Source organism: Dasypus novemcinctus, chromosome 17 (assembly GCF_030445035.2).
Source record: "Dasypus novemcinctus isolate mDasNov1 chromosome 17, mDasNov1.1.hap2, whole genome shotgun sequence".
NCBI lineage: Eukaryota > Metazoa > Chordata > Mammalia > Cingulata > Dasypodidae > Dasypus > Dasypus novemcinctus.
Genome location: NC_080689.1, coordinates 3,888,214 through 3,907,228, shown reverse-complemented (window position 1 = coordinate 3,907,228; position 19,015 = coordinate 3,888,214). Strand labels below are relative to the sequence as shown.

At 39.0% G+C, this 19,015-nt stretch overlaps 1 protein-coding gene and 1 pseudogene across 4 annotated transcripts in view; one reads left to right on the top strand and one right to left on the bottom strand.

Moving 5' to 3' along the window:
• TMEM131 (transmembrane protein 131) overlaps window positions 1-19,015 on the top strand; it is a 245,049-nt gene that overhangs the window by 190,059 nt on the left and 35,975 nt on the right. For all 4 annotated transcript variants that reach the window (XM_071208711.1, XM_058278126.2, XM_071208710.1 and 1 more), the window contains exons 14-25: window positions 5,336-5,489; window positions 5,582-5,752; window positions 6,644-6,754; window positions 6,851-6,985; window positions 8,998-9,102; window positions 10,516-10,602; window positions 12,946-13,098; window positions 13,195-13,270; window positions 13,451-13,568; window positions 15,858-15,996; window positions 16,099-16,208; window positions 16,672-16,738. In XM_071208711.1, coding sequence (XP_071064812.1) covers window positions 5,336-5,489; window positions 5,582-5,752; window positions 6,644-6,754; window positions 6,851-6,985; window positions 8,998-9,102; window positions 10,516-10,602; window positions 12,946-13,098; window positions 13,195-13,270; window positions 13,451-13,568; window positions 15,858-15,996; window positions 16,099-16,208; window positions 16,672-16,738 — 1,426 coding nt within the window. The remainder of the gene's footprint in view (window positions 1-5,335; window positions 5,490-5,581; window positions 5,753-6,643; window positions 6,755-6,850; window positions 6,986-8,997; window positions 9,103-10,515; window positions 10,603-12,945; window positions 13,099-13,194; window positions 13,271-13,450; window positions 13,569-15,857; window positions 15,997-16,098; window positions 16,209-16,671; window positions 16,739-19,015) is intronic.
• On the bottom strand, window positions 755-5,100 carry LOC139436779 (proteasome subunit alpha type-1 pseudogene; annotated as a pseudogene).

Genomic DNA, 19,015 nt, shown 5'->3' with positions numbered 1-19,015 from the left:
ATGTACAATTCCTTTAATGTAATGCTGTTGGATTTGGTTTACCTAGTATTTTAGTAAGGATCTATGTATCCATATTTGTAATAGATATTTTGTAAATTTTCTTTTCTCGTAATGTCTTTATCAGGCTCTGGTATTAGGGTGTTGTTGGCCTTATAGAATGAGTTAGGAAATGTTTCTTCTTAAGTCTTTTGGAAGAGTTTGAGCAGGATTGGTGTTAATTCTTGAAATGTGTGGTAAAATTCACCAGTGAAGCCATCTGGACCTGAGCTTTTCTTTCATGGGAAGTTTGTAATTATTGATTCAATATGAGAGCTTCTATTTCTTCTTGAGTCAATATAGATAGTTTGTCTGTTTCTAGGAATTTGTCCATCTCATCCAGGTTATCTAATTTTCTGGCATACAATTGTTCATAGCATCCTTTTATATTCCTTTTTTTTGCAGGTGAAACCATTTTACAATTGGTGAAATAAAATTGGTTTAAAACCACAAAGATACTAGATTCTTCATATAAAAACAGTAGTCCAGATACTGTACTTTCTAGAAAATGATTATGTAGACCCTCTCAAAAAAGCTTTGCATTCCCATTATATGGTTTTAGTTAGGTTACTTGGAAAAATTCACTTCTGGACTGATTCCTAAAATGTATCATTTCACCACTCTGCATCTTTTGTTTCAAAATATAAATTATTGTCACTCAGGTACTGATCCTGCATTGTTACATATTTGATAATACACATATAGTCTGGCTTATCATTTAATGTTCCATTGGCTCATTAGCCTTTTTTACAGGTTCATCGGAAGGTTGAGCTGGCTGTGCGTTTCTCTGTGGTCTTTCTTTAAGACCTTCCAGGAGTGGAGATACATCATCATCATCATACATCATAAATTCTAAGTCTTTACCAACAATTCCAATGGACTCATTCTTTGTAGTTAGGTCCTGCTCTGCAGGAAGTGTCTCTCACAAGGCACACAGACCATGTTCAACCAGTTTGTTCAGATTATACTCCATAAACTCAGACATATGTCTCTCCAAGTAAGTACAAGATGATTGAGAATGGCCTCCAGTGGATATAGCCCGTCAGTCAATATAGTTAGCAGATGGACAGGTTTGGAAATTGTAAGGGCCCATATCATCAGCAGCAGCAATGAGCAGTCCCACCCCATATGATCTGGCCATATTGTTGTGTTGCTATCTGGGTCTTGCTTCCAATTAGAGATACACAATGAGACACAGGAAGAGGTCTTTCAAATACAAATCTGGGATCCAAACACTCCTGGCACATGAAATTACATAAGAGTCTAGCATCAGCAGAAATTCCCTCAGTTGAGATATTGATATGGTTATCAACATGGAGAATTTTTTTAATGGGCTGCAAGCTCTGATTGTGCCCTCTTCAGTGCAACCAACACTGCATGATTTTTCGACTTCAGACTATCTGTGGCCGAACCTATCTTGACAGCTTCCATTGCATATTCAGTCTGATGAATCTGCCTTAAGGGCTTCAAACAGCATTGTCATATTGGTGGTGAAACGTGGCGCAGCCTAGCGACTGGCTGCAGCCTAGCGACTGGCTGCAGCCTCCTGCAAAACTGAGGATCAAGGCGCAATGCCAAAACTACCGCTTGGTGGTTGACCTTTTTATTTCTGTGGGGTTGGTAGTAATGCCCCACTTTCATTTCTGATTTTAGTTTATTTGCATCCTCCCTTTTTCTTTGTCTTGCTGCAGGTTTGTCAGTTTTATTGATCTTTTCAAAAAAAACCAACTTGGCCTTTATTGATTTTTCTTTATTTTTTTCACCATATTTCATTTATCTCCACTGTAATCTTTGTTATTGTTCTTCTTGCTCACTTGAATTTATATTGTTCTTTTTCTAGATCTTCCAGTTGTGAGATACGTCTCTTTCTTCTTGTTTAACTTAAGCATCAAATGCTCTTAATCTTTTCTCTCAGCACTGCCTTTGCTGTGTCCCATAAATTTTGGGATGTTTTGCTTTCATTTTTCATTCACCTGAAGGTTATTTCCTAATTTCCCTTGAGGTTTCTTCTTTGACCCATCGTCTGTTCAAGTATATTGTTTTAATTTGCACATATTTGTGATCTTTCCATTTCTCCCTCTGTTACTGATTTCTAGCTTCATTCCGTGGTGATCAGAAAAGATACATTGTATGATTACAATATTTTTTAATGTATTGAGACTTGTTTTATGATTTAACATGTGTTCTATCCTGGAGAATGATCCATTTTACTAGAGAAGTATATATATTCTTTTGCTTTGGGGTGAATTGTTCTATATATATCTGCAAGGTTTAGTTGGTTTACAGTATTGTTCAAGTCTTATCTGTTTCCTTATTGATCTTCTGTCTAGATATTGTCTGTTATTGAAAGTGTGTATTGAAGTCTCCTACTGTTAATCCACAAATTAATTTCACCCTTCATAGCTTCACTATTTGCCTCATATTATTTTGCATCTCTGCCATTAGGTTCATATGTATTTATCGTTGCTACATCTTCGTTTTGAACTGACACCCTTATCAGTGTAAATAGTGACCGGCTTTGGCTCTCATAGCACCTTTTGACTTGAAGTCTCTTTTATTAGATATTAGTTTATGTACTCCAACTCCCTTTTGGTTACTATTTCATGGTATATTTTTTCCTATCTTTTCACTTTCATCCTACTTGTATCTTTGAATTTAAGGTACATCTCTTGTAAACACCATACAGCACAGAGTTAAAATTCTGCCAGTTTCTGCCTTTTGCCTGGAGAGTCTAATCCATTTACATTTTAAGTAACTGCTAATATTGCTGGACTTTCTTCTTACATTATGCTGTTCAGTCTTTGTAATTCTTACGCCTTTTTTGTTCCTCAGTCCTTCCATTAATGCCTACTTTAATATTTATTTTATTCAGTATACCATTTTTAGCCCTTTCATTTCATTCTGTATATATTTTTCAGATACTGTTTTTATGCTTTCCATGGGGCTTAAAATTAATGCTATAATCCAGAACATTTTTTATTGCATACCAACTCAACTTCATTAACATATACAATCCCCATTCCTATACCCCTCCATCTTCCCAATTTTTTGTTGTACTTACTAGAAATCAACTTTTTACATTGTATGTCCAAATCTCTAGATTTATCATTACTTTTATGCATTTTCGTTTTAGAATCTTTAAATAGTAAAATGTGGGGGGTGGGGGCGGTGGGGTTGAATGGGACCTCATAGTTTTTGAATGTAATATTTTTTAAAAAAATAAAATTAAATTAAAAAAAGAAAACAAAATAAAAAGTAAAATGTGGAGTTACATACCAAAAAATACAATACCATAGTACTGGCATTTATAAGATTCATATGGGTACCTTTACCGCAGGTCTTTTTTTCTTTATTCCTCTTCAGCCCAATGTCTATTACTTTTCCTTTCAATCTGAAGAACTCCGTTTAGCATTGTTTGCATTGTAGGAACAGTGGTGAGGAACTCCCTCGGCTTTTTTTTTTAATCTGAGTATGTCTTAATCTCTCCATTTTTGAAAGGCAGTTTTACTGGAAATAAAAATCTTGTTTGGCAGTTGTTTTCTTTCAGCACTTTAAATATTTCATCCCACTGCAGTTCTTGCCTGCATAGTTGCTAATGAGAAATCAGCACTTAATTATATTGGGCCTCCCTTGTACATAACACATTGCTCTTCTCTGGCAGATTTCAGAACTCTCTCTTTGTCATTGCCATGGTTCTAATTGAGTTTATCCTATTTGGGGTGTGTTGGGCTCCTTGAATGTAAATGTGCATGCTTTTTGTTAAATTGGGGAAGTTTTCTGCCATTAATCCTTTGACTATTCCTTCTGATCCTTTCTCTTCTTCCAGGACTCCCATAATGCCTGTATTGGTACACTGGGTATCTTTCAGGTCTCTTAGGTTCTGTTCATTTTTGTTCATTATTTTTTTCTTTTTGCTCCTTGGCCTGACAATTTTGATTGCCTTATCTTCAGGGTCACTGATTCTCCTGCCAACTCCAAACTGGTACTGAAACCCTCTGAGGAATTTTTCATTTCTCTTATTGTGGTCTTCAACTCAACTATTTCTTGCTCATTCCTTTTTAAAATTTTTATCTCTTTATTGAGAGCTCATATTATTCATTCCCTGTTTTCCTCATATGATTTCGTTCTTTCTCAGTGTCTTCCTTTATCTTGATTATATGGAAGATTCTCTTTTTTTTTTTTTTTTTAATGAAGTCTTTGCCAAAGTCTGGCAAAAATCTGGTCCTCTTTGTTGATGGTTTCTTGATTTTTATCTTGTTCTTTTGGATGAGTCATCATTTCCTGTTACACTATCTTGTGATCTTTTGCTGCAAGTTATACATGTTAATATTTTAAAGTAGTATCTCTGGGACTTAGTGCCTGAGCTTATCTGTCCCTCACCTTCATATCCAGCTAGTGATATGACAGAAATTTCCTTGAGTGCCACGAGCTAACAAAATAAACAGAAGCAAAAAACTCCTTTCCCAGTCTTTGCAAATGGACTCTCCATTGGCTGTTGCTCCCCTTTAAAGTTTAGCCCTCCTATCAGAAAATCAGCCTAAGGTGAAGGGGAAGTGCAGGGTCCTCTTCATCTCTGCTGAGCTTGGGTGGTATCCTGGACCTGTACTTGCTCATGGACTTGGGAATTCCCTCATTCACAGGGATTTGCATGCCCCTCTCATCTCTATGAAATCAACATTTTTCTTCCCCTCCTGGGTGCTCTATTATATGTCTTAGAGCAAGTAATCTTTTGCCTGAGGCCACTTTGATTTTCTTCTTTAACTGCTTTAGCTGCCTGCAGGCTGCTTTTGCCTGCAGGGCAAGTTCTAGGGGACAAGCTAGAGGGAGGTTTGCTGGCTTGGTCCTTCAGGTACCACTGGATGAGTTGGCAGTGACATACACACACCCCAGTGTGCACACGGGAATAACTCTGCTCCCTCTGAAACTGTGGGGACCCACAGTTGGAGCATGGGTGTTCCAAGCTGCTTCTGCTTTTTAAAGCTCTGTGTTCTTGGTCCAGCACTCTTTCTCTTACTGCAACCCTTTAACTGATTCTCGGAGTTCTAAGGAAGATGGCTCTGCCATTTTCTTTAGTTGTTCCAGGTTCTGTGGGAAACAGCACCTTAGAGCATCTTATCCTGCCACCTTGGTCAACCATGTTATTTTAAATTATGTGGTATTCTCTAAAATATTATGGTCATAATTCTCTAATACCATCCTTAATGTGCAACATAAATTATTACAGCAAATGAACATGGATTTTAAATTAACACATGGAAATAAATGTGATTTATTTTGTTTTTGTGTTTTTTTCAAATAGTTATTTGGGATTTGATCACGCTGCAACCTTATTTCACATTCGAGACAGTCCTGCTGATCCTGTGGAAAGGCCAATTTATCTTACTAACACTTTCAGTTTTGCAATCCTCATTCATGATGTGTTGCTACCAGAAGAAGCCAAAACCATGTTTAAAGTATGTCTGGAACTCTCATACTTTCAATTTTATTGGTCTACTAACTAGATGATGCTGACTGTGTTTTTTTCCTCTCTCCCATCATTTCCCAGGTTCAAAACTTCAGCAAACCAGTCTTAATTCTTTCAAATGAATCAGGATATATTTTTACCCTGTTTTTTATGCCATCCACATCATCCATGCACATAGATAACAATATTTTGCTAATTACCAATGCTTCTAAATTTCATTTACCTGTGCGGGTGTACACAGGCTTTTTAGATGTAAGTATGTTATGCATCCTTCGATCTAAACTCCCTACCCAAGTTTTGTCTTTTTATATACTATTAGGCAAGCATGTTGCACGTCTGATATTTTACTGTTTTTTCTGCAAATTGACCTAATTCCTTCCCACATGCTACATTCAAGATGCCTAGTTCTTACCCTTCCCTGTGGCAACCCCCTTTGAGCACACTGATTCTTCTAGCTACAGTCTCCACTTAGATGTTTCCACTTTCTCTTCAGTCTTGGGTTTTGCTTTTAAACTGCTGTGATGATGGAGAAGCTAAAAAATAATAAATGGAACAAAAATTATGGGTGGAAAAAAACAGTACAAGGAGATAAGAAATGACTAAAGCCAGGGAGTATCAGGAAGAAGTAAAGAACCTGACAGTGGAGAAGAAAGTAAGGGTAGTAAAGTAATCAAAGTAATCAAAATATGGCATGGAAGTAGCAGCTTAGATAAAAATGATAAGAAAGAGAAAAAGTTAAAAAGAGAGATGGAACATAATAGAAATATGTTTCACCAAACATTTAAAGCCAGTAAGAATTCTAGAACCAAGGGACTGTCAGTATCACCCCCACTTCTTCCTTTACCCTGCTTACATGCTTTCTTGAATTCACGATATTTACTTAACCAAGAACTTTTTGCCTAAACCTATAGGGCTCCACTCACCTCTCTTAGTACTTTAGATTTCCTGTGTCTTAGAAGATAAATATCTATTCAATAGAGTTCCTGAGTCCTTTCATTTCTGGTTAATCAAAATGCTTTCATCATACAACATGTTTAAGAAATATATCATCCATAGAAATTTTAATATATCTTAATGTGGTTACTGTCTGTTGATAACATTGTTATGTAAATGTGATTTTAATCAAATTTTGTATCTTTGCAGTACTTTGTGTTGCCCCCCAAAGTAGAGGAACGTTTCATAGATTTTGGTGTACTGAGTGCTACAGAAGCAAGTAATATTTTATTTGCGATTATAAACAGCAATCCAATTGAGGTAAAAAAAAATAGATCAATTTTTATGTTAAGTCACATTTAAGGATTTTATGCTAGTGTTGTGATAATCATTCTCATACCCTTTTTCTTTTTTTAGTTGGCTATAAAAAGTTGGCATATCATAGGAGATGGTTTATCAATAGAACTCGTAGCTACTGAAAGAGGCAATAGAACTACAATAATTTCAAGCCTTCCAGAGCTAGAAAAATCCTCTTTATCAGACCAGTCATCAGTAAGTAAACTTTCTTATTGTTTCCTTAAACTAGGCTGTGTGTCTAACCGCAAATAAACAACTAGTATATTGAGTACCTCAACTGTTTTTATGTGCTTGATGGCATTGATTATTTGATCTGGAAAGGGCCTTATAAACAATCCTACTTCAACCCTTTATTTTCATGATGGAGCCCTGAAACCTGAAGTGGCTATGTTTTGCCTTGTCTTAAAAAGTTCTATAGCAAGAAATTTTAAATTATCTTTTTGTTACACAAGTGTCAGTGCAGGAGAAGTCCCCATAAGCACAAAACTAACCATGTGTGGAGTTACTGGGCAAAAGCGTTGAATATTGGTAGAAACTGTTTTCTGTTACACAGCAGTAATTCTGGCTGATTTTTCTGTACTAATTAGAAAAGAGTACCATGAGGCAAACATTGTTAGCTTGAGCCCTGTGTTGCTCTGCCCTCGTCTTTTTACTCTGTGTTAAATATGTGCAGTTGGTCATAAGGGAGCACTGCGTAAGAGAAAATAAATATGTCAGTCCACTCCCTCTCCACTACTGAAGAGGGAACTTGGAATTCATACCCACTACAAAAGAAGTATATGTATTCTAATTGTAACTCTTTGGTACTCAAGTACTTAATCAAGTATTTGTAAGTGAAGGTAAACAGACATATACATATAAACAGATTTGCCATGGTGTAGAATTATGGTTGTGTTCTTAATTTTAAATTTGACTTAGAAATAAATCTTCCCTTTAAAATAAACAAAAGTAATATTTGTCACCCTTGTTGAAATTTTATTTCTAAATAGAAACAGAATGCTGAAAAAGGAAAATGAGACCAGCTGTGTACATGTTCATTTTCAACAATGAAGTTGAAGTTAAATTGCTTGCATTTCTAATTCCAGATTATTGTATTATATTATTTTTTAATAAGATAATATAAAATAATAATTTTAGAAATCTGGGTCATGTGTTAGTATATGCTATTTAAATTTGAGAGTTCCGTTTAACAAAATGAATCCTGTTCAACAATTTAGAGTTTTAGAATTGGCTTTTATATACAATTTTTTATAAAATATTTTAAATTGGGACAAGAAGATGCATTCGTTATGTTATGAACCTTTACTTGAAATAAGAATTTGGAGAGAATTATCAAATTCAAAGTAGCAATCCCACAAAATGATTTTTAAAAATCAACTTGTGATGCCTGAACTTTCAACTATGTTCCAAAAAGCCCACCTGCCTCCCCTAAGTTAGCATTTGCCCTCGTAGGAGGCACAGTGCCAGGGACTCCCTGGGCTCCCCTGACCCTGTTCTGACTTGAGTAGTCAGAGTCATCATGGAAACAGCTGCCCAGAAACAGCTGCCCAGAACCAGCACAGAAATACTTCTTTAAGAGGGGGGGAGTTGAGTAAATTGTGTGTATCAGCAATGCTGTTTTGGGTAAATATGAATTCCAGATAAAGTATACCTACTAATGACCAAGATAGAACTTGGCAAAATGAATCTCGTTTTTGTTAGAGAGGATCGAAGAGAGTGAGTGTCAGAAACATCCCCGAATAGCTTATCCAAAACAGGTAACGTTCCATATGTGGCTTCCAAATTTTCGTTGCTTAACTTTTCCTTCTTTCCAAGAACTTCGGGGTTTGATCTAGCCCAATCTCAGGGACTCTGGAGACATGGCTATTAACATTAGAGTTGCTTTCAAAATTTGAAACAGAGCCTGCTTTGCACATCCTCGTGCCGTAATGGATCTGAACTGTAGGTGCACAGGTGGTGAGTGAGGGGCTCTGTGGCAGTTGGGAGTCCGCGCCTTAGACAGCTTGGGCAGTGCCAGGGCTGGGCATTGTTTTGAGATATTTGTCCATGATGAGACAGTAATTCAGTGCCATGCGGGTGGGTGTGTGTTAGGGTCTAAGAGTCCCCCCACTATACTCTAGCACCGTCACCATAGCCTTTGTTTCCATTTTAGTAGGAAACTTCAAGGAGCTGGGGCTACTAACTGACCTTATTTCTTCTACACACAGGTAGTGCTAGCCTCAGGCTATTTTGCAGTGTTCAGAGTCCAACTTACTGCAAAAATGCTGGAAGGCGTTCACGATGGAGCCATACAGATCACAACCGATTATGAGGTAAGGACTTCGTGGGGAAGCGTGCCTGAGCGGTTTTTCTGAATGATTCTGTCCTTTTTTTTTTTTGTTTTTATAGAGAAAGAGAAATAAGTTTGCTCATAAAATTACTGTTACAGAAGTTGCATACCCTAAAAACTGAGCTTTTGAGAATAGCTTACAGAAGATTGCTATTCAGTAGCACATAGTTTTCTGATAAAACACAAACCTCATAACTAGGAACATAACTTCAGAAAAATGCCTTAGCACATTTGGAATTTCTCCATTAAAAACGTGCTCACAAATGGTTATAGCACTGCACAGACCCTGGCTGAAATGCCTTTGAGTTAGGTATCTCAGATTCTTTCTGCAATCATAAATATCTACCCGTGTAATAATAACGTTTCCAAAAGGTAGAATGGAATAAAGAAATCACGTCTTAATTCAAGTTCTCACATTTGTATTTACATGACTCTTTCTAAGTCAAGGGACAAAAAGAAAATCATTAAGCTTTTTAAAGATTCTTTGTAGAGTTTGACATGTTGCATTCAATATATATTAATGCTTTGAATTAATATATTTCTGCCAAAACAAATATATTAATGCTTTGAATTAATATATTTCTGCCAAAACAAATATATTAATGCTTTGAATTAATATATTTCTGCCAAAACTAAATATTTTTATTTACTATTTTAAAGCTCTTTGAGAAGTTGAGCACTGCTAAATTCAACAAGTTTGCTACTCTTTTCTTTCTTCAACACACACAACACCCCCATGAAAGAAAAGTAAATACAGGGTAAATAGTATTGGTTATTAAATAATAAATACTTTGTTCAGAGTGTCAAATTAATTCCTTCCCACAGTGAAGAATTCAGTTTATCATTTATGGTAGGAATAAGTAGTTAAGATAAGTCTTTGTTTAGCATGGGTAAAAATAAGAATTAGGAGAAAATATCCTTCGGAAGTATCTTTATGAGTTACTGAACTTGAATTGGAATTCTACATCCACAGTGTTCAACTTGTTTTCTTAAATAAGGTTGATGTTAATATATTTTAATATATTAAAAAATAGAGATCTGCATAACTTACATTGAGAAATACAGTTTGACTTTCCTTTTAAAATTAATAATCTACAAAATCCTTGTTTATAAAGCCCACATTCCTTCCCCATTATTTGGTCTTGCTTGCTGTGTTTTCAAGGAGTCACTGAGAAGTACATGGACGTCTATATTATTTTAGTGCATTTTATGGAGTACATTAAACTGTTAGATAAAATAATATCCATGAGTGATTTTAATATTGGTTATGAGTTGATTAATGCTAATAAAAGTCCCAAGATGGTGTTTTTTCTTAATTCCAAAAAATACTGTGCTAGCTGTCAAGGTCAGGCCCCGGTGCACTCACGCCCCCTGGGGGCCGGCTTCTTCTCCGCAGATCCTCACCATCCCCGTGAAGGCGGTGGTCGCAGTGGGCTCGCTGACCTGCTTCCCGAAGCACGTGGCTCTCCCGCCAGCCTTTCCAGTAAGATGGGGACTTCACGCACTTCTCCTTGCTAATTTTCCCCTTTCCTCTTTACCTTTACGCTCCTAGAATACAACAAAGTTGGTTATTTCTGTAATAATCACTTTTTCTTTGACAAGACAGGATATAGGTTGTTTAGGTGATTCAAAGAAAAATAAGAAATAGTCCCTTCTCTCAGAAAGTTTTCTTCCTAGAATGGGAAGTGGACCCATGATTCATAGATGTAAAACAGGGTGTAGAAATTGATCTAAGAGGGGTGAAAATAAAGTGCTGTGAGGGAAATATACATCTCATTGATGAAGGTGCCAAGTGAACTGGATTTAGAATTTCTTTGGCAGAGAGAAATGAGAGTGGCTTCATGTGACCATGGCACACTTTGAAAATACCTCTCTTGTAGCAAGTCTCACGTTATTTGGCAGTTAGTTCTTTATCTGTTGGACCCCCCCCCCCAGTGAGACTCTGAGATCCTCTAGAAAAGGATGAGGCATGCCCTCCTCCCCCATTGGATCCCAGTAGCAGGCACTTAGTAGACAATGGATGGATGAGTTGACAAAATGATGGGGAGGAACATAGATGAGAAGCATTTCAGAGATATCATTTGTGCCGTGCTTGAATGTCCAGAGGAGGTCCTGCTAATTGAAGCAGGTATGGAGAGAGCGTAGATAAAGGAGTCCAAATATGACTTGAGGGAAAACCAGGAGACCCCTACTGCCTTCTCCAGAAGGTTGATGTGGTCAGTTCAGGACACTCTGGGCCTATGGAGAAGTGTCTCCTACCCTGTGGTGACCACATGGTCAGTCTGCAGAAACGATACATTGCAAAATCCTTAAGCTACATAACAATAAAACCTCAATTAAAAATTTAGCTCCCTAAATGTATGAATTTTAAATTAAGAGATTCAGCCCATTCAAGCGCAGTTCTTAATTAAGCCTACATCTTCCTGCCATTCCAGTTTGTACTGACGATACAGAACTCCTGACTTCATTTTTTATCCCAGAGAACCTTGTTCTGTCCCTCCTCCCACTACTTTCTCAATCGAGGGCCTCCTTAATTGCTGCATAAGCCGTGCAAGGAAGAGTTCATTTCAGAGGACAGTGGATGATGCAGCGCAAAGGCCCACGGGGGTAGCTGAACGAGAGCACACCTGGTGCAAACAAGGCCTTGGTTTGTGAACAGCTTCAGACTGAGCGTTGAGATTCTTTAGATGACTCATGGGCCAGATGTTGGCTTGACTTACAAATTCAGTCTTATCAGATGGAGAATAATAGAGCTGATGGGGAAAAATAATCCAACTAAACATCTTCAAATAATAGTAGTTTAATACTTAATATTTGGATAGAATTGTAAAGCGCACTTTTACGCCTGTAGTTACCTCTTTCGATCCTCACCACACCTAGGAGGGAGAGGCGGGCGTGAGGGAAGTGGCTGTGACAGGTGCGCAGAGACCAGGTGGCCGTGGCCTCGGCCCAGGTCTTCTCAGGGCACCTCCCCACCCAGGTCTTTCTCATTCGGCTGTCTTCCTCTCGCCAGCCTGTGCCCGCTGAGCGCCCGCCTTAGGCTCAGAGGCTTTTTCTTTACTCCTGGTGCCTTTTCTTTACTCCTGTGTATTTTAATACCATGTAGGAGACCAGTGGGTTTGGAAATGCTAGAAACTGCTTCAGATGGCTAGGAAGCAGGTGTGCAATAAGATAAAATTCTGTTTTCAAAAGGAAGTAAGAGAAACTGTGATGTGATTCTTATTGAAAATTATTTAAAATATTGTTTTAAATTTAAAAGGGAGAGTAGTCATTGGTTATTTAGTGATTTACTCTGTATGCTGCTTTAATAGGATATCTAATAATATCTATTTTAAATGATGCATAAGTCGTCTTTGATGACACAAATGGTGTTTTTATTTTACAAAGGAGTCTTTATTCTAAGGAAAAGAAATCTGAATTTTTGTGTAGTTTGGCTTTAGATTTTAAAATTCAATGACTTCATCCTGAATTTGGATACTTTCAGGACAACCTTGACTTGTATAAACAAACCTTACTTTACAAATCAGACGTGACCATTTCCTTTATTTAATGTTAACTCTGTTGATACCTTGTTGTCATCCTCATTATTTTAACTGAAACTGTGAATATATTTACTTCAGTTCATTTTCACAAGATTGCAAAGATTTGTCTTAATTTTTCTGTAACATGTCACCACAACAAAATTGTATGTGTTTTTTCATCAATTGATGAAATTCTGTGTCCTTTGGGCTCTCATTTCATAAAAATCCACCTGTCAGCTCTAGAGTTATGTTTTTAGGAAATCCAAGCATGTACAAGCAAGTTCTTTCTTTTTTTTTCCTTTCAGGGGAAAGTAGTTCATCAAAATTTAAATATTATGAATTCCTTCTCTCAGAAGGTAAAGATACAACAAATACGTTCCTTGTCAGAAGATGTGCGATTTTACTACAAACGATTACGGGGCAATAAGGAAGACTTGGAGCCCGGGAAAAAAGCGAAAGTAAGAGCATGTTACATTCAGGACCCCCCCATTGCTGTTCTGTTACCGTGGTCGTCTGTGAATTGGGGATTCATAGCTCTCCTGTGCTCTTTGTAGATTGCAAACATTTACTTCGACCCTGGGCTGCAGTGCGGGGATCATTGCTATGTTGGCTTGCCCTTTCTGTCCAGATGTAAGTTACCTTGCTGTCTCTCCTGCCCTTCACTCCCTGAAAATACCCTTTAATGAAAGGCTGCCACTTTCCAAGCCCCCCCCCCATGTCTTGGTACTACAGACGTCATTTGAAGGGAGATCGGCAAGTGGGTGCCGGAGCAGGGCTGGGTGTGTCATGAGAGCGTTTTCCCTGTTTTAGCCGAACCCAAAGCGCAGCCCGGCATGGCCATGCAGGAGGACATGTGGGATGCCGACTGGGGTCTGCACCAAAGCCTGTTCAAAGGATGGACCGGGATAAAGGAGAATTCAGAACACAGGTACGCGCCTGCTTGGTTCAGGTCTTTCAGCCATCTCTACAAGGTTCACACTTCCAGTAAGTTTGTACTGTAAGACGGTAAAATAAGTACAGAGAGACTTCTTCTAATGGACCTGAGAGGACACTAATTAAAATTTCTAAGTGTTAGTCTTAGATTAGGTTTTTTCACTTGTTTACTAGCTAATGTGCCTAATCTTCAGAAAGTTATTAATGAGGCCTCTTTGATTGCTATTTTAATTATACATTGCTCAGAATTATACACACTACCATTTTTCTGTTTTTCTCTCTTTTCCAGTCTTCTAGACTCTTTTTTTTTTTTTTTTCTTTTTTTTGGTACTGGGGCTGGGAATTGAACCCCAGACCTTGTATGTGGGAAGCCGGCACTTGACTACTGAGCCACACTGGATCCCGCAAGTTGGTTTTTTCATTTGTTTGCTTATTACTTTTATGTTGTTGTTGTTTTTTAGGAGGCACCGGGGACCAAACCCAGGACCTCCCTGTGGGAAGCAGCAGCTCAACTGCTTGAGCCACATCTGCTTCCCTAGACTCTTTAAAATTAAAGAAAGTATTTGAGTTTGTCTGTATGTAGAAGAACAGTAATAGTGTTGACCTTTGACACGTCCATTTGCATAAGAAAGTTTTTACCTACCAGGGACCTCTGTTAAAGCCATGAAAACATTTTCCAGGTTTAATTTCACAGTAGGAGTGTATATTTGTATATTTTTTAAAAACTACCTCCTCCAAAGCATGTCTCCCTTTCCAAGGGCTGAGCCTAAAGTACATACAGGGTGCAGGGCAGGTAGTAAATGTTCTAATGACAAATCAGTAATGCACCTGGACTCAAGCAAAGACTTTATTTGGCAGTATAGGAAGTTGACCTTGATGTACCTCAGAAGAGAATTTGATTAGAATGATGATGCTGTGGCAACTGATGGAAGCTGTTCCTCTCACTTGGCTCATTTGAAATATTTTTATGAATATTAGCTAGATAATCCGATTTATAGTACTATAAAATTCTCAAACCATTAATAATTGAATCTGAGGGTTTCTGTTATCAGAATTACCTGCTGTGAAAAGTATTCTTAAGACACAGAAGAGTTAAGTTTGTACTGTAAGATGGTAAAATAAGTACAGAGAGACTTCTTCTAATGGACTTGAGAGGACACTAATTAAAATTCTCCTTAGTCTCCTCTGTTGTCATAGGGGACATTGTAAAGAAAAATCTCCAAATTTTTTTGCCTGTTATGAATGAGGGACTTGTAATGTTGCACTAGGCTCCACTGCCAGGAATCCTCCTCCCTGCCCACCCACCAAAACCCTTGCCTTCCTCCGGTGGCACAGTGAATGTGGCACTCTTCCTGCTCCTGCCTTTGTGTTACCTTGAAAATGTGCTTGTCACGGAGAATATGTGCGTCTAGTCTTACACAACCTGTACTCTTACCAGTAGTAGACTATCATAATGCAGTAGTGTAGTGGCTGGGAGCCTGCAGTGCTTGCGCCCAGGCCCCACTTACGTAAAAACAATAATGTGTCCTGCGTGCTGAGCAGTTGACTCTCTACACTCCTCATAAGTAGGAGAACATTCAAATGGGGTCCCGAACATTGCTGGAACTTCATATATCTGTGTCTGAGTATATATACACATGTATATACCTATATAGGAGCCTTATATGTATTACCTCCTCAACTCAAGTCTCAGTTGCAGATCAGGATTTTATTTTGTTTTGTTTTTATCTTATGGGGAAAAAAGGCCATATGCCAAGCAGTACCCTGCCATCTCAGTCGTACTGAAACTGCCCTAGTGCCGTGCTCGTGATGTCTAGATGTTTCCACTAGGGTACAAGGTCCTGTAGGAGTCTCCCTACACCGTAACTTTGTGATTGAGGATGTGTAGCCTAGCTATGTAGGCTGCCTTTCCTAAATATGTTATCTAATATAGTGCAGCTTTCAGCGTGGACCTTCATTGGATTTATACACTGCAAAGTTTTTCAAGACTTACATAGAGTTGCCCTGATGTTATTGGTAGTGTTTTTAAGATTTGTCATCCTTTGCATATTCAGTAAAATAAAAACAATACAGGTAATCAGGTAGATATTTTGGCAATGCTTTTTGCCAAAATAGAAACATCTTCCTAAAGAACTAAAAGCATAGTATAATATTAGAGCAAATATACCTGTTTTTCAGGGCCAGAATAAAATTTCTCAAGTATACAAGCATAACAGAATTTCTTGTATTCAGAAAACTCAAATACTTCATTTTGATAAGGTGATTTACATATTGTTTCTTCTAGATTGAGTGCTATATTTGAAGTAAATACAGACCTTCAAAAAAATATAATATCAAAAATCACCGCTGAGCTCTCCTGGCCTTCCATTCTTAGCTCACCCCGGCACTTGAAATTCCCACTTACTAATACAAACTGCTCTTCAGTAAGTATTCAAAGCGATACCAGTTTTTGGAGATGCATAATAGGATGATAAAGCGTCTACTCTTAATTACAGAAATATTTAATACTTCATTACTTTTTTAAGGAAGAAGAGATTACATTAGAAAATCCTGCAGATGTCCCTATCTACGTTCAGTTTATTCCTCTGGCTTTATATTCCAACCCTTCAGTCTTTGTAGATAAGTTATTATCAAGGTAAGCTTTGCTTCAAATAATCTAGATATATTTATATATTAGCATTAAATTATTAATTTACATATTTAAAACTTACCTGAAACTCATACAGTAATAGATTTGGCTTAGAGAAATTCTGAGCCTGTAATTAAAGTTGAGGGAAAGTTCTGGGGAGGGAGGTTGATATTACGTTAAGCATCTAGAAAAGCTTTCCGCTTAAGACAAGAAAAAAAGGTATGTGAAACTCCTTCAGTTTATAAAGAGAGAGCAAGTGGAACCTTTCAAATATGTAGTTTTTTTTAAAAATGAGCAAAATATTAACTACAAGTGGACTTTAATTTTGTGAAATCTGTTAATCTGGTAATACTGATCTCAAAATCCGCAAAAAGACCATTTGCAAACAAAGCATAAACTTGACATTTACTCCATAATCCCTTTAATTTTGATGCTGTTTACAAAAAAATATGTACATTTTTTATTCCAGGTTTAACTTGAGTAAAGTGGCAAAGGTAGATATGAGAACACTAGAATTCCAAGTCTTCAGAAACAGTGTAAGTATTCAATATTCCTACTATTCCAAAGAAATAATTATATGACCAATACAAATGTGAAAGAAAACTCTTGGTTGCTCTTAAATTTGGCTGAAGGACAAGTCACTAGAAGGAGTCCCAGCAGTTCAGTCGTGATTTTAGAGGCTGTCCCAGTTTCCTGGCTGCTGCTACGGCATCTACCAGACGTAGCTGGTAAATTGGCTTTAGCAAAGGGACTCTATTACCTCACAGTTTCTGGAGGCTGGGAGGCTTGTTTCCTGCTAGGCCAGTGCCTGGCTGGCCGGCAAGCCTCGGGGTTCTTTGGCTCTCCTGTCCGGTGGCAGTGTCCTGTCCTCTCCCTTCCACCGTCCATTGACCTCCAGCTTCTGCTCCCCCACGTGACTTTCTCTTCTAAAGGTTTAATAGGTTGAAGGCCCAGTCTCATTCAGCTGGGCTACACCTTGACTGAAAATAACAGTAACCTCCTCAAAAGGTCCTCTTGACAATGGGTTCATACCCACAGGAACGATTTAAGATTGAGAACGTGTGTTCTGGGTATACAGTTCAACCTCGACCACACAGGCAGAGAAGTGAGGACGAGCGGATGGGGTTTATACCAAGGGGCAGCTCCCTGAGTGGAGTCCTCTGTTCCGTTTGTTGGCATTTACCATTAAGCCATGAAGGTTTGTATAACAGTTACCAGAATTTCTGAGAATATATGGATAAAATATATACTAATGCTTAATTTATATTTTATTAAGCATCAAAATATTGAGTTTGGTCATTTAAATTTTCATTCCAGATATGTTTTTTAGTAAAACATAAGCTCCAAGAATGCCAGGCCCTTGTCTGACTGTGCCTGTTGCCGCCCATGCTCCAGGTCCCACGGCAGGAGGAGTGGTTCGCGCTTAGTAGATGTTCTGAACTAACGTGTCTGTTAACGGGTTTGCGCCATCATTCGTGCCAGGCTGAGCAGCTGCGAGCTGCGAGCTCCAGCAGAAAGCCTTCACGCAGGGTGTGTGTCAGTCAGGAAGTGACCCTTAGCGCAGAGGCCCTCTCTGCACCACATGGAACCCTGGCCTCCACGACTGTCCGCGTTCCCACCCGGGCCGGTGCCGGCCTGCGCGCCGCAGGGCTCTCTCTGGCGCGGCTGTGCTGCCTCTCCTGACTCCTCACGCACACCCTTGATGGCGGTGGTCCTTGTTTTCTTCTTGACATGGAGTGCCTTGTTTCCCAGAGTTGGGTTTGTCTTCTGCGTATCGGTCCCCTCACCATCTTAAGAACGTGGAAGGTGTTGAAGGACTGAGAGTAGCAATCCAGTTCATCTTCCACCATCAGAGTTCCCTTTTGCCAGCGTTGGCCATCTCCCTCCTTTCGGGGGCCCCTGAGCTGAGCACAGCCACAGTCACTGGGCGAGAACGGCCCCTAGAATCGTCACGGTGTTGGGCTTGGTGGCTTTGTCACCTTGAGCAAGTGAAGCACCCTCTCTGAACTCCAACCTTCCCGCTTATAAGGTGCAGGTAATGGTTGCTCTCTTACAGCGTTGTTGAACACACTAAACCCTGTCGCATGAAAGCCTTAGACTGGTTCCTTGGCATATGGGGAGTCCTCCGTGAATGTCGGCTCAGTCAATCAGTCTGCGGCCAGCCAGGCCAGGAGTGGTGTTAGCTGGGGAGGGAGCGGCGGCGGGAAGGGTTCTCAGCACTTGGGGCGGTGATAGAGAACCCTTCCCAGGATTTTGTGAGCACCTCCTACGCGGCAGCGTTGTGCCAGGTGTATGCACATTTCTAATGCCATGTGGCTGTTACAGAGCTGGGCTGAAGCCACCCTGAGAGATTAGCATCTTCCTGGTCCGTAGGTGGGAAAGAGGAGCTCAGGAAGAGGAAGTAACGTGCCCAAAGTCACACCCATGGTGCCTGGCAGGGCCAGCTTCTAGCCTGGTTCTCCCAGACTCCAGAGCCCTGGTCCTCGCCAGCGACCCACACAGTCATTGCTGATTAGGGGTCGTTGGTGAACGTCGTCAAAGCGGAAGTTTCGTAGTTCTTGAAATATATGTGTTCTTTCTATAGCTATGTGTTTTAATCTGTAGAATAGCTAGTTTTTGTCTGTCCTTAAGTTGTTTTTGTATAAGAAAGTAATTTTCAGTGTAGTATTTTTTTTTTTTTTGCTAAGTAATTTTGGTGATTTAAAGATCCTTGCACAAATGTGGCTCTAGACTAGGTTGCTCTGTTCTGTTGCTCATGCTTTTTGAGCCAGCACAGGACTGTATGCTAGTCTCTGTCCAGGCACAGGGGATAC